The sequence below is a fragment of the Zootermopsis nevadensis genome, unplaced genomic scaffold, assembly GCF_977971745.1.
Source record: "Zootermopsis nevadensis isolate Lab colony 2312 unplaced genomic scaffold, Znev_1.0 Znev_ptg000009l, whole genome shotgun sequence".
Lineage (NCBI taxonomy): Eukaryota > Metazoa > Arthropoda > Insecta > Blattodea > Termopsidae > Zootermopsis > Zootermopsis nevadensis.
The window spans coordinates 2853749-2869353 of NW_028259141.1; the positions used below are offsets into that span (position 1 = coordinate 2853749).

General features: G+C 38.7%; 1 protein-coding gene across 5 annotated transcripts; it reads left to right on the forward strand.

The window, feature by feature from the left end:
• The first annotated feature begins 2614 nt into the window (after window positions 1–2614).
• On the forward strand, window positions 2615–14680 carry LOC110839971 (polycystin-2-like protein 1). 5 transcript variants are annotated; one of them, XR_002546714.2, is made up of 9 exons: window positions 2615–2805; window positions 3373–3480; window positions 4624–4757; window positions 5699–5809; window positions 6413–6537; window positions 7342–7566; window positions 9748–9864; window positions 13093–13311; window positions 13464–14680. XR_002546714.2 is itself a non-coding variant. In XM_022084616.2 (9 exons), the coding sequence occupies exons 1-9, from the start codon at window positions 2703–2705 to the stop codon at window positions 13560–13562; spliced, it is 1254 nt and encodes a 417-aa protein (XP_021940308.2). In that variant the 5' UTR covers window positions 2615–2702; the 3' UTR covers window positions 13563–14680. The 5 variants fall into 5 exon arrangements, 4 of the variants coding, with proteins under 4 accessions (XP_021940308.2, XP_021940309.2, XP_021940306.2 ...); XM_022084616.2 differs by having other exon boundaries at window positions 4714–4757; window positions 9748–9967; XM_022084617.2 differs by having other exon boundaries at window positions 2615–2772; window positions 4714–4757; window positions 9748–9967.
• Window positions 14681–15605: the final 925 nt, after the last annotated feature.

Here is a 15605-nt window from a genome sequence, read left to right on the forward strand (position 1 = left end):
TCAGAGTCCATTTGACCTGGAACTTCTTTGCTGCGCAAGCCAGTTAATGCAACATCCTTGTCAGATTTAACTCCTGACTCGGCAGAAGTCTGGGCAAAAGATTTGTGCTGATCAGTCGTAACAACTTCCTTTCTGGGTTTGGAACCCGGCAAGGAGGACAATGATCCCTGGTGCTGCACTTTGGGCTGCATGGGTTGATGATCCACTAGACCTCGCAGCTTATTAATTTCAGCCTTAAGGACTGTGTTATCACTCATAAGAAGGGTGACATCCTCCCTCAATTTATTTACACTATCCACCAACGATTTAATCAGGTCAAGAGCGCAAACCCCATTAAGACGTACAGTCTCTAGTCGGACACACATAGCCTCATACGAGGTGCGATCGGAAAGTTTCAAGACTGCGCCTATAAAAACCCGTACACTTATCTCAGGTATTAAATTCATCCATCACCCTCGAAGTAGTTCCCCTGGGAGTGAACACAACGATCCCAGCGCCGCTGCCAAGCCTGGAAGCATCCCCGGAAATCTTTCTTTGTCAGCCTGTCAAGCACCATCTGCGATTCTGCCTGAATCTCTTCTACCGTCTCAAATCTCCTTCCCTTTAGTTGAATTTTCATCTTTGGAAAGAGGAAGAAGTCACACGGAGCTAAATCCGGCGAATAAGGAGGGTGCGGGATGACGGCCATGGTGTTTGAGGCCAAAAACTGCCGAACTTTGAGGGCGGTGTGCGCTGGCGCGTTGTCATGATGCGTCGCATGTGGTGTTCTTCCTTTAGAATCAACTGACAGGTCCCATAGCCTATCCCAACAATGTCGCACAAGTCGTTGATGGTACGACGTCGATCTTCGTGAATGGCCTGCCGAATCTTCGACACATTTTCGGGCGTTGTCCAGAACGCTCGTCATCATCGACAGAGGTTCGGCCATTTTTAAAACGTGAATGCCACACAAAAGTTTGTGCACGACCCATTGCGGACTCCCCAAATGCTTGCTTTAGCATTTCATAGGTTTCCGTAGCCGTTTTGGCGAGTCTTTGGCAAAATTTGATGCACACGCCATTCCGAAATCGCGGGAGGGTCGGTGTAACGCACTACCAAAACGCCCGTAACTAAGAAACAAATGCTAATTCGATGATGCCGGCTGGCACACTGATTCACTATGAATGTAGGCCGCACCCCCTAGCGGCAGAAGCTCGTACTACATCCGGTTCGCCCTCTATTGACACAGTCTTGAAACTTTCCGATCGCACCTCGTATTTATCAGTCTCGCATTTGTCGGCATCAGTACCTAGTGGCAAAACAAGAGACTTTTCAGGGGAAACCACTTTCTTGGATAGGTCAGAGGTCGAACACGATCGCGTTTTAATCGGCGTATCATCGCTTCGCTGCGGTCTTAGATTCTTAACACAGGACGCGCACTTTAAGGTGGAAACCCCTGAATCCATAAAATATGTTTATTCAAATTCACTGATCTGAAGACAGGCGAGATGAAATCCATTGGCGCAGGGCCCACAACACTTAATATATTTTTATTGGCCATAAAAGGCTTTGCCACACACGCCACAAGAATCTTTGTTCGCAGGCATGGTGGCCACGGGAGTTATTGGAATCCCGTAACTCGTAGCTAGAATTACGATGAAACAGCAAATATAGGAGCAAGACGTCCGCACACCTCGAAAGCTAACTCAGTAAAATCAGTAAAATATGATAATATATTTAGTTACAATTTTCTTGTGTATTTACGTCCTCCGTTTTAATGTATTTTATATTCTGCTTGTTTTACCTTCTATGTCTTCATTGTGTTCGTGAGCTCGTCTCTGTGCTGTATCTGTAATTGGCCATCAGGCTGTTGATACAGCACACAAATAATAAAGAATTGAAGAATTGAATTGAATTGCCTCAATAAAGTGTAAAGCATCCATGTTTTTTTACTGAAGAAACAATAGGAACTCCTTTTTACCGTGCCACGGTGGTCTAGCGGTTAGAAGGCTGGCCTTGTAATCCTGGGGTCTCGGGTTCGATTCCCGGCGGTGCCCGAATTTATAACTTGTGTTGGGCAAGGCCGTGGTCTAGGCAACACGGAGTTTTCCTCCGGGGGCTTCCCCGGTTTATCCGTGGCATCCCAACAATTACTCCATTCACACACAGAAGAAGGCAATGGCAAACCACTTCTGGATCATCTGCCAAGAACGTATATGAACAGGTCCCAGTCCGAGAAAAGGATGGAAGGATCCTGTTCATATGGACCTGTCGTCAGACAGAACACTAAAAATAAAAAACATAGTTTTGGCCAATATTTTATATTTTACTGATATTTATTGACGTCAACAATCACCTTTCGTTGCTGTGGAAACAAATGGGCTGTGAATCGCTTGTAGAAAAAGTGCGTCGTACAAAAGATACTTTTGTGCAATTGAAAATCTTTCCAAAAAACAATAATCCAATATACACGTTTCATACGAATTGTTAAGATGTTTAGTTATCATCGGTTGTTCTTGAAATATAATCTGTGGATACATTGTAAAAAAAGATACAGTCACAGCCACCAGATGACAGCACCTCAATCGCCTGCAACTCGTATTGTTGGTCTTGCCCATTGTTGATAATGCGACCCGTTGCTAGGCATAATAAATAAACGACAAATATTTGTTTTGCTGCAGTCAGAAGAACCATAGACGTGCAAAGTCTAGATTAATAGAAAAATGATTGCGAGTACAACGAATTATAATGTGAAAGAACAAGAACCTGCAGCTGAAGACATTCAATTTCGCGGTATGGAGCGTGATCCTGAAATGGGTATTTATGGTAACTAACATCAGGGCCGTGGAGTCGGAGTCGGTAAAATGGAACCGACTCAAACTCCGACTTCGATATAAAATTTTAAGAACACTTTCGTTACCATTTGAGACGCCGACGGCCTCACGCTTAGGGAGATTCAATTACGCGTTAAACCACGTGGTGTGGGAATAATGCTTTGTAACTTTGGCTCGTGTACCGTAAGAATACAAACTGTCTAGAAATCAACCAATTTCTTCAATAACCATTAGACTTATATTTAAATGTAAGTTTTAAGTCTAATAAGTAGCCTGATGATTCACGAGGTGGTGATGAAATATCTTATGGTACAATATACCATTTTAGTAGGTTTACCATTATTAATACATACTAAGGTTTCATGAAGGAGTCGGAGGGTTTAGTTCTGACTCCACAGAATATGGTACCTCAAGAACATACGTTTTTCTAATACCAAATGTCAAACACAAATGAAATCAAGGAATGTCTTATAGATTTTTTATCCAAAAAAGTACACAAGGCCCAATAAATATGACCATAAGAATTCTCAGTACTGATATAAATTAATTTGTGTTTTAGGAATGAAACAGTATTTACTTGCAATTTTATCACCTAACAAGAATGGGACCATATTGGATGACATAAAATTCATCCTGTACTTAATCTTCCTCTTCGTACTGATAATAGGTAAGTAAATTTAGAATTACATGGTTTTACCAAGAGTACAGTGTAATTGATGATCAGACAGGGTACTGCAACCAAAAGGGTTTAATAAAACACATTAATTGTACTGCCTACATAGTAAAGTCCTATTTTCGATTTTATGTTATTATGTACAATAGGGTCATTTATCCACGATCATTACGTAACATTGGCACCTTGTGAGCGCTGCTTTACAAGTGTGTGTATTTAACAGGAAAGGAAAACTATAGTCCAATTTGGAATACATAACTAACTTGATAGCTTAATTAAATCGAAGGTTCATCACGGAGTTAACCAAAGCCCTCCACCAGATTCTGTCATTGGCCAACAAAATCCAGTCTCCTTCAAATCGTATCTCCCATAGATACCGCATGAGATTATCCTCCCATCTACGTCTAGGTCTCCCCAGCGGTCTCTTCCCCTCAGGACCTGGTGCACACCTCTTGTCCCATCCATGCGCGCTACATGCCTAGCCCATCTCATTCTTCTCGACTTAATCACCCTGACAATGCTTTGGAGGATTACAAATTTTTAAGTTCGTCTTTATGTAGTTTTCTCCAGACAACGCCACCTTCTCTCTTAGGCCCAAATATTGGAATACATACACATTCAAACAAATTTTCTGTGATTTGGAAAGTTCACTCATCTTGATATTCATTTAATCAAGTTACATATCAACTCTTGTTTAGCTAAACAGTGATACAAATACTTCATGTTGCATAATCATAAATTCCATTGTTGATAAAGCTAATTAATAGTGCATTTCTTAATTCTATAGGGAATACAATGTTTTTCTTTTCTATTAAATACATAAGACGAATAATTTCCCAAAAGAAAGTTATAGATCTTCACGAGTTCTGTATTTTACACCAGTTTCTATAAGCCTTCCTTGAGAAAGGTGAATTCCTGGTAAACATTTGTTCATGCCACAGCCCGGAATTATGAAAATTCAGTGCATGTATTCCAACTGAAAAAGTGAGAAACTTATAGTTTTATTTAAACTTATATAAAAATTGTTAATTTTTTAAATAACACACTTATCATAATTTTTCTGTCTTCTCCTGTGATCGAAGTTCTACCCCGTGGAATTATTTATATTTTTTTGAAAATATCAATTTATTTTTTCAGTAACATTGGGGAATCCACCCATGTGGTATTGGTGCAAAAACCATCTTAATGATTCGTTTATGGATGCTAGGTTTCATGATTGTGTTGCAGAAAGAACCTTCAAAAACTTATCAACCATAACTCAATTCTGGAAGGTATGAATTTAAGATAAATTTGCGATTGGGACATACATAAATGCTGTTATGTTGAGATAATGAAGTGATTTAAGAAAATCATTTGCTAATTAAGTGATTATGCAGTTAACATTATTACTATAAAAAAGTTATCCAACTGTACAAGTAATTTCTATTATGGCACCAGAAGATTAATTAACATCACTTTCAAGTCGGTGTTCATAAAACAAAATCCAACCTGGTGTACCCAAATGGTCTCTTTCTACCAAATCTTAGAAATAAAATTTTGTATGAAATCCGTCTTTCTGTATATATTTGTATGGCCTGCCAATCTCAAACTTCCGGATTTAATCATCCTGACAGCATTATGCAATACTCCCCATTGTCATAATGTTTCTTCTATCTTGCTGCAAAAAGATAGCTCTATAAATTTTAATATTCAGATTTTGGAAAGACCACATGAAGGTAACACCCTTGTTAACTGGACTGTGGCATTTTATTACAAATATTCACAACTTCTGTCTGTATTCAAAATGAAATAAATAGCACATTTTAATAGGGATTGAAAATTTTTGCTATTGAACACCCAGCACTGTTTGCATGAGGAAACCATGTAATGCGAAATGGATAGGAAAGATAATGTTCAAGAAACGTGTTCATAATTTTGATTGAAAAATTCAAGGAAAGAGCCCACTTGGAAAACACTGGCAGATATAAAAGAACAGCATTAAAATGGGTCTTGGAAACAGGCAGGCATTTCTCAGCATCACCACATTTACTTAAAAAGATCATTGATCATCTGAGTACCTGCAAATTAACTACTCTAAGAATATTATGTATCATACAGTTAATGACTGATAGTTCATATTTAGATAATGGTTTCGAATGCACTGCATTTTACAGTCGATATTTAACTTTTATGATCTTTGTTTTTACACGCGATTAATTACTTTTGTTTTTAGTTCGCAGAAACTGTAATGATCGACAGTATATACGGGAAATCCGAAAATGATACACATCAAGCATTTGTGTTGCAAGATAGTAAGCTGGTTGGAGTACCACGCCTACGACAGGTTTGTACATTTTCCTTTATAACGTAATATTTTCAGTGAAATAAATTTAGCATTCTTTTGATAATACATGCCTTATTTTATTTATTTAGTGTTCTGTCTGACGACAGGTCCATATGAACAGGATCCTTCCATCCTTTTCTCGGACTGGGACCTGTTCATATACGTTCTTGGCAGATGATCCAGAAGTGGTTTGCCATTGCCTTCTTCTGTGTGTGAATGGAGTAATTGTTGGGATGCCACGGAGAAACCGGGGAAGCCCCCGGAGGAAAACTCCGTGTTGCCTAGACCACGGCCTTGCCCAACACAAGTTATAAATTCGGGCACCGCCGGGAATCGAACCCGAGACCCCAGGATTACAAGGCCAGCGTTCTAACCGCTAGACCACCGTGGCGCCTATACATGCCTTATGATTTATAAATTAATCTGATTTTTTTAATTTTGAATATTAAAAACATTATAATGAATTCAGTAGTTAAAAGATACATTCATATGAACTGTTTCATCATACAGCATTTCTAATGAATAAGTGTCACGTTACTAAAGCATAGGACTTTTGTGTGTACTGGAGTAACTAGAATGCAAGTAAAACTTTGATGTCTACAGGTGAGAGTGAGAAATGATTCGTGCGTAGTACGTCAATCATTAAATCGATCAATCGAACTATGTTATGAACCATATTCACATGCGTACGAAGACACAAAACCATTTTGGCCAGGAAACGGAACAGCGTAAGTTTTCAATTAACATTTTCAATAGACAACTTTATTGATATAAATAAAAATATTCCGTTTATGTTTATAGGAAAACATTTGAAAGATATATTTAAACACCACACAACCGCCTCTATAAAAGTGTTTGAGGAATTGGAACTGTTATTAGCAGATACGCTTTGTCGATGTAGTGCAACATAGTTTTCTGATTCCTTTTAGGACTTCTTCAAGAAAGTAATACTACAGTGTGTGTGTGTGTGTCTGTATTATGTAGTAAATCCATACGAAAATTCTAAAGCTTGCAGACAAACATTTAAAGCTGAAATTTGGTTATTCACAAGAGAATTATCCTTGGACCTTCCTGCCACCTCATATGCATGTATCAGATGGCAAAATTTATACTAATTCGAGGTTCATCCATTTACTAGGATGAACCAATCTACCTTTCTTGAATAACCTCTAAACGCAGATGTACACAACCAGAACTCATATTTCTGTGTTTGTATATTGGAATTAAAACAAGCAGACTAATTTACTTTAGTTTGATACTTTGACGATCCATTCTTTAAGTGCCTGTGCACTGCTGGTCCTAATTTTTCGTTGGCTTTGATCTATGGACATTCGGTAGGACTCCTTGGTCTAGGGATCGGTCCGTTGCAAGGCCTATACCTATACTCAGATCAGCACAACACAGAAAAACGCGGACAAACACCCATGCCTTGTGTGGGATTCGAACCCTTAGTCTCAGTGGCCAAGATCAATGCCTCAGACCGCGCGGCCACTGCGACAGCTTGCAGAATAATTTACTGTTTCTGACTACAGGTGGACTTATTCCACTGCAGAAGAACTGGGTGGTTCCAGTTATCGGGGAAGATGGTCAACGTATGGTGGCGGAGGATATTATGAAGATCTGTCACTGAACCGTAGCGAAGCCATTGAGAAATTGCTAACCTTGAAGAACAATCAATGGATTACAGGAAGAACAAGAGCCATTTTCCTTGACCTAATGGTCTATAATGCAAATAACGATGCTATCTTCATTGTGAAGTAAGTTCTCACTTTCAAAATCTTATCTTTGACACAGATATTTATATTTTCTACGTGAAGTACTTTTCATCAGGAGAATCCAGGAGAATCACGCGGGCCTGGAAATAATTGGTCTGAAATCAGGTGTTGTCTGCATCATTTTACTTGGCATCTGCTCTCAATAGAAGTGATTTTGGTTTAGATTAACATTGCGAAGCCCGAGGGGAAGAGACCTCTGGGGAGACCTAGACGTAGATGGGAGGATAATGCCAGGCGGGATCTATGGGAGTTTAGGAGTTGAAGGAGACTGGATTTTGTTGGCCCAGGACAGGGTCCGGTGGAGGGCTTTGGTTAATTCGGTAATGAAACTTCGGGTTCGGTCAGCCATCTACTTAGTTAGTCAATATGGCCCCAATTCACAAAATACTTCTTGAATGGTATATTGTTGTCCCATATCTACATATCTGTGATACTTACACTGCATATTTCAATGAGGAAAGTTATTTTGGACAGTAGCACTTATCAGTTATAATAATAATAATAATAATAATCCGTTACATAACAGCCCTCTGACAGCCTAAGCCAACTAGCTTGACTGCTGGCCTGACATTCACATGCCTAAGCAGAGGTGAACGATCATCCAACCAGATACAGAGTGACGTGTGTTGTGCATGACGAACCCCCGGCCATTGTCAGTTTTCATGACCGGATTACGCAACCCATTGAAGCTCCCGAATTTCCTCATGATGCTGTGTGACACCGGTCGAAAATATCATGAGAAATTTCTTTCCCCGAGACTCGAACCAGCGCGCATTCCTTATCGCCGGTCCGAAGCATGATGCCTCAGACCACGCGGCTACGGTGCGGGACGTAGCATTTATCAGGGTATGCAAAAAGCATGTCACACTAACTTTACTCCCTCGTGGACACAATTCTGCTATAAGCCAAGTTAAATGACACAGATAGTGCAAGGGTAATTATGTTAATTTGATTGGGAATATAAATACCAAGATGAATCACATGTAGGCTGTTTACAGACTAACAAAAAACTATGTAAGACTTGAGGTTCTCACAGCGGTGATCCCTGATGACGGAGGCAGTATGACCTCTGAAACGTTGGTTAACATCGACCAGACTACACAGCGCAATAACCCAGAAGACAGAAATCTTCTAACAAAAAACTAGTTTACAAGTCAATATAAATACATATAAAACTGAGCTCATAAAAGAATGTGCAACACAGTCATAATTATGTTCAATTTCTTTAATTTTAACAATTTTATGCATTTTTCGATAAACTGTATAAGTTGTTGGTCAAGTTTTTAAAACGCAACCGACCCTAATACTCGGCATTGTTGTGTTGGTATACCCAACAATGCCGAGTAAACAAATGTTTGTTTGATGACGTTTGTTTATTTATTTACTTACTTATTCATTCATTCAGTATGCCCCATTACAAGATTGCAACATTACATGCATTAAAAAGAATTGGTGATAAGCAGCATCCCTGTCTTACACCTCTACCTACAAATAGGTTGACGACGACGACAAATCACAATTTTTTATAATAGAGAGATAGATATTAACAATTTTATGCATCTTTCGATAAACTGCATAACAGGACGGTCATGCCTATCCACGTATTAAAACCAGATATCTGGCAAATTCTATTTAAATTTGTATCATATGATGTAACTTCTGTTTTTCATGATGATCATGTCAAATTCTATATCAGATTTCCAAAAATGGCTCACTGTACAAAAATGATGATACAGAACATAAAATATAGATCTCACTCAGGCCTATTATTTTAATTTTAAACATTTTTCAATGCAGTAAATATTTAATTAAATACAAGGTAAAACAAATTATGACTCTATAATGTGACATCTGTGGTGTGAAATTTCCTGCAATGGATCTCCAATGAATGAACATCTAGACCAGTGAGGTACTAAGAAAAATCAGCCCCATGAAACAAAGTCTTTCTTGATAAGCTAATAGTTGCTTAGCTAGTTAAGAAATTCCCAGCCATTTATGGAACACTGTGTATTTTTCATTCATTAATTTATCTTAAGCCGCATATTATATATGGGCCTAAATACATGCAAGAGCATTATAACTAAAATATATCTTGTCAGTGCCACCCAAGAGTACAGCTTAACCAATTGGTGATTACCGAACTTCTTATGTCTTTATTAACAGGCTTGTTTTTGAGAACATACCAAGACGAGGAATCTACACACATTACTTCCGCAGGACAGTGCGGCTCCATCAGCTTGTGACCGCTTATCACTACTTTGTCGCAGTCTGTGAATGCATGTTCGTAGCATTCATATTTTACTACACCATAATATTGATAGTGGTCTTAAAGTGGGAACACGTGGATAGTGTATTTGATGTTGTTGGTCTGCCCATTCTTCTGGTAAGATTCTCTACTCTGATTTGAGATAATATAGATTGAATAAAAATAGTATTGCCTCAGACCATTTCATGTTGACATTAATATTAAGATACAAGAATCATATTTCTAAGACGGTCATTGGTGTTTGAAAGACGTGATTTGCAAAGTACGTAAGACTCCTGTTCTGATATTATAGATGTCACTTTCTTTCTAATTGTATTACCCCTATATTCTAATTCCGTCCCGCGCCGTAGCCGAGCGGTCTGAGGCATCATGCTTCGGACCGGCGATACGGAATGCGCGCTGGTTCGAGTCTCGGAGGAGAAGAAATTTTCTCACGAGCTTTCGACCAGTGTATGGGACCGGTGCCAACCCAGCATCGTGAGGAAATTGGGGAGCTACAATGAGTAGCGTAATCCGGTCATGGAAACTAGCAATGGCTGGGGGTTCGTCGTGCTGACCACACGTCACCCTGTATCTGGTTGGATGATCGTTCACCTCTGCTTAGGCATGTAAACTTGAGGCCAGCAGTCAAGTTAGTCGGCTTTGGCTCTCTGGAGCTGTTATGCCACGGATTATTATTATATGCTAATTTAATTTGCATGTAATCGTGAACATCATGTCAAAACAAAAGCGAAAGTGAAGTTAATGCATTCTAAACTTCAGTATAATACTATTACTTGAGATACACACTTAAGGAGAGATTTAAATTCATATAAGGAATCAGGAATATCATTCATGGACAATGAAATTGCTATGATTTTATCTCTGAACAAATAAATAAATTTGTTCTAAACAGAAATATTTTGGGACTAAGCGTTTGAATACTAAATACGGCACTTGCTAGTGCTTCTTTCTTTCCACCATTCTGCTCCAAACTGAAGTGTAGATTCTATTGTTATATATTAAATTAAACTTTACATTAAGCTTAGAATAAAGAATCTAGTGATTCTAATAAAAATGTGTTTAAATGAAACCTGTAGCAAAATTCATACATGTATATATTTCTCTGACACATTTTCCACCATAACGGTCTCCCTTGCTCTTCAACTTTGCGCTAGAATATGCCATCAGGAAAGTCCCTTTTAGGCAGGAGGGATTGCCATTGAATAGGACACATCAGCTATTGGCATTTGCTGATGATGTTAATTTATCGGGTGACGATATAAATACAATAAAGAGGAACGCAGAAGTTTTACATGAAGCTAGCAGAAAGGTTGGGCTGGAAATAAATTCCGAAAAAACCAAGTACATGTTAGTATCTCGCCGTCAACAGACAGGCGGGCAGAATGGTCTTAGGGTGGCTAACAAATCCTTTGAAACTGTGGCACACTTCAAATATTTGGAAACAAAATAAGAAATCAGAATGATATTCATGAGGATATTATGAGGATACTAAATTCCAGAAATGCTTGCTACTTCTCAGTTCAAAGTATTTTGTCTTCCTGTCTGATTTCTAAAACCTGAAGATTAAAATACAGGTGACCCTTGATTTGCGCCGGTTCAATTTGCGCTGATTCAGAATAACGCCGGTTTTGAAACCAGCAAGTCAAAAAGTGAAAAAAAAAATACTATTATTTATAACGTTTTACAATGTTTCTCGTACTGATTCTTACACTAAATCATAATTCTTATATTGCTGATTTTGAATAATAATTATAAATACAGTCACCTCTGCACTCATTGCTAAGTAGTTGCGAGATAAAAATCCGCCAACATTGCACAACAGTCACGTGAGCATTGTTTGGTCACTCTTCACGGTGAGTCATTTGCGTTCAGCCTGATGAGGGAGTAAGGAAAAATGCGCTCAGTTCGCTTCTTGTTGACACATTGAAAGTGTTTGTGTTGTTGTTCGACCACTATTCTGCAGTAGCAACTGTTTTATGTTTATAAATTGTAGAAGAGCCACCATATCTGGTAAGAGAAGTGAATGTGTTGCTAAAAAGTTGCGTAGGTCTATTGCGTTAGAAGATAAGATGAGCGTAATTCGTAGAATATAGGGTGGTGATACCCGTCGTAATGTGTGCAGAAGTATGAAGTTGCCTCCTTCCACTGTGACTACCATAATGAAAAATTCATGTAAAATAAAACAGTCGACGCAACAGGCTACGAGAGTAAGTGCAACGCGAGTGAGTTATAGCAGAAGCAAACTTTTAGAAAGAATGGAGGAATTACTGTTGCTATGGGTGGATGACATGAATCGAAAAAACATTCCCTTGATTGAAATTGCTATCACGGATAAGGCGAAGTCAATTTATGAGGAAATTAAGTCATCAATTTTTGAGGAACGGGACCGCATGTCATTGACTTCCCATTGATTTACATTATAAAAAGAGTTTCAATTTACGCCGGTTCGTCCAGGAACCCATCCCTGGCGTAAATCGAGGGTTACCTGTATACAAAACAATAATTCTGCCTGTTGTTTTCTATGGGTGCGAAACATGGTCTCTCTGATCGAAGAACACAGATTTCAGGCGTTTGATAATAGAGAATTGGGACAGAGTTGAAGGAGACTGGATTTTGTTGGCCCGGGAACGGGTCCGGTGGAGGGCTTTAGTTAATTCGGTGATGAATTTTCGGGTTCCATAAGCTATCTAGTTAGTTAGTTAGTTATTAAACTTAGAATAAATAGGCATTTGCTATTTCCTCTGTAGTTTCTGTTCCTTTCAAGTTACTCATGCATTTGGATAATTTAAATGACAATTAAATTACCTACAGAGTATTTTTGACGTAAATGCGTCTATACGGAAGGGTCATTCGGCAAAAACAGTGTAACGAAAATGTGTAAGATCCGTATCAACAAATCGACAACAATGGGTAGCTTGCGTGCATTGTTATGTTACCTAGGAAACGTCATCTGTTTACTCGGCATTGTTGTCTTATATTACTGCCGTCAACAATCCGCTTTCGTAACTAGATGGATGACATTGAAGATAACATTACATTTCACTACTTTACAATATATTTCATTACATTACATTACAGAGACGTAAATATAAATTAAATAGAGAGACGTATTTACGTCAAATTCTCCGGAACCGTGGTTCCACTGTCAATTTTTAATGGACAATTCTCTTTGAATGAAGTCTAATGCACTTAATTCTTTCAGTGTTTGTAATTCTATGCTTGTGTTTTTTCGTCCCCAGGGTTATGGCTATGGTGTTATATGCTTCAGAATCTATGGCTATGTGGTTATTGAACCACAAATACTTCAAAATATTTCAGAGGAGAAGTTGGGAAACTTTGAATCATTTTGTTTTTTTCAAAACCTTTACAACATTCTTGAATCTGTTTTTCTGATGAATGTAGTATGGCCCCAACTTTGCAAATACACCAGTTTCAAACACGCCTCGTCGCTTTTCAAGGTTAGTGAATATCTAATTTTGATATTCTGCAGTTTTGGTACGATTTCTAATTGATGCTGATTTATAAAGTTGGTACCAGATTCTAATGAGATGATACTGATGTAACTTCATAAACACAATGGTATTTAATGCCTTTCCGTTTTATTTTACAGCACTGGAAGGAGATTACTGCAGTTTCAGTTGTCATCATCTTTATTTTTGTCATATGTCTTCATGTCATGAACTGCCGTTATTGTAATTATCAGTTTTAGTTGTCCCATTAATTTGCCATGGATTTCTTGATATAGTACCCACCCGGAGATCCGAATGTAGGTAAGTTTTGTCTCCAGAATCCTTCTTCTCAGGACTTTTTTCCGTCAGTTCCGTTGAACTAGGGTTATCACAGGGATCTTTAATGTGATGGTTTCCCGTTGTCGTCCACATCCTATGCCCTTGTCCATGTCTGGTTCATCCGCCTTTGGGGGTGATTTCTCAACCCCGGGGACAAGAGGGTGTCCCTACTCTATCATGCAAATGTTGCCAAGATTTTGTTTTTGTAAAATGTAAAACAGCAACACGGCAGTTGTATAAACATTTCTCTTCAGCTTTACGTTTCACAGCGACAACTATGAACAAGTTGAGCTACGCATGTGTAATTTGGTATAAAGACAGATCCTAAAGATCCCTACAAACTAAGCATGGGTATTACTCGTAAATAGAAACAACTAGAAATGTTGCCGACAAATTCATCGTAGATAGAATCTGTGTACCCGACAAATAGGCCCATAAAATATTATAATAATGCTCTGTGACACATTGAAATTGCAAGCAATAATAAAAATGTGACCAGAATAATATTAAATGGTATGACATTCTATGCACTAGAGAACGCTAACTCATGAGCTACACATCACTGTAGTAGGTAGTGCACAAGAACAATTATTATTGTCGGATATAACTGACACTTGAATTTTATTCTGTTGGATTCATTCGTAAGTCTTATCTGCACATAACACTGACACGTAATAATTAACAATTAATTTTGGGGGAGATTTCTTATCAGAGCAATCACTGTAAGGCTTCAAATTGTGACCTTCACCTTACGTTCCTATTGCGAAGTTCTGAACCAATATAAAAATGATGAATGACATGTAATCCGAAAATCATGGTCACTCTGTAGAAAAATGTGAGTTCCAAGATCTTGGCCGCTTGATGTCACTGCTAGCGAAAGTCGTGACCGAGTCGTTAGAGCATCTGATTCGTACTACGGAGGTCCCAGGTTCAAATCTCGACTAGGAGATGCAATCCCGACTGATATTTTTCGTGGATTTCGTCAGTTCCACCAGAAAAATGCCAGATAGTAACTTAAATCAGGACGTGGCAGCTTTTTTCCACATCCTTTCCAACAACATCCTATCATTCGACGCTAAATAGTCTGAGCTGCTACCAGCATCGTCAAATAAATTACTAATATATATTAAATTTCTAAGACGATGGGTAAGAATGAATGCTACTGATTCAAATGGAATAAGACAGTATGCTTCTAAAAATTATTAATGAATTATTTTGTTGTAAACGATTCCCTTCCATTTAATATAACGGTCTACAAGAAATGCTTAAAAATCAGATCAATTTGCTTTGCATTTTAGAGCTCTTTATTGGGACCCTGTTATTAAGCCACGTGTGTTTTAACATTTATTCATTCGTACTCTGATTCTAAACACTAATGCTCAGATTTAATCGAATTTATATATGGACGCGATGCCCCCGGAGGTCTTACCGTCCGTATACTCAGGTTCTCACGGCCACGAGATTGAAGATGGCTGTCTTCTGGAATGCTGCGCCTTGTAGTCTAGCAGAAATTTACGGACGTTTTAAAAGTGCTTGATGCCTCAATCACCCTGATGATGGAGGCAGCAAGTACCTCTGAAACATCGGTGAACCTCCACCAGACTACACGGCGCAGCATTCCAGAAGACAGCCATCTTCAATCTTGTGGCCGTGAGGACCTGAATTGTAAAAAAACTCTCATGCATGGAATTTGTATAAGCGAAGTTCACATTACAAACGCATAATAAAGACTATCATAACTGTAATCCTCATCAAATGTTATTGGGCCTATCAACCGGTGTACGTGACACTACACGAATCTAGGAAAACCCCGTCCAGGGTGCCCAAAGGCCCAGATCTCCCTAGTTATAGAAGCTAATCCTCTCTAAAGACCCAGAGACTATACGACATCTGGGCTCCATACGGAGACCTTGACAATTGCAACCAGTAAGCTGAGAAAACAATAAGATCTTCGCCCTGATGAC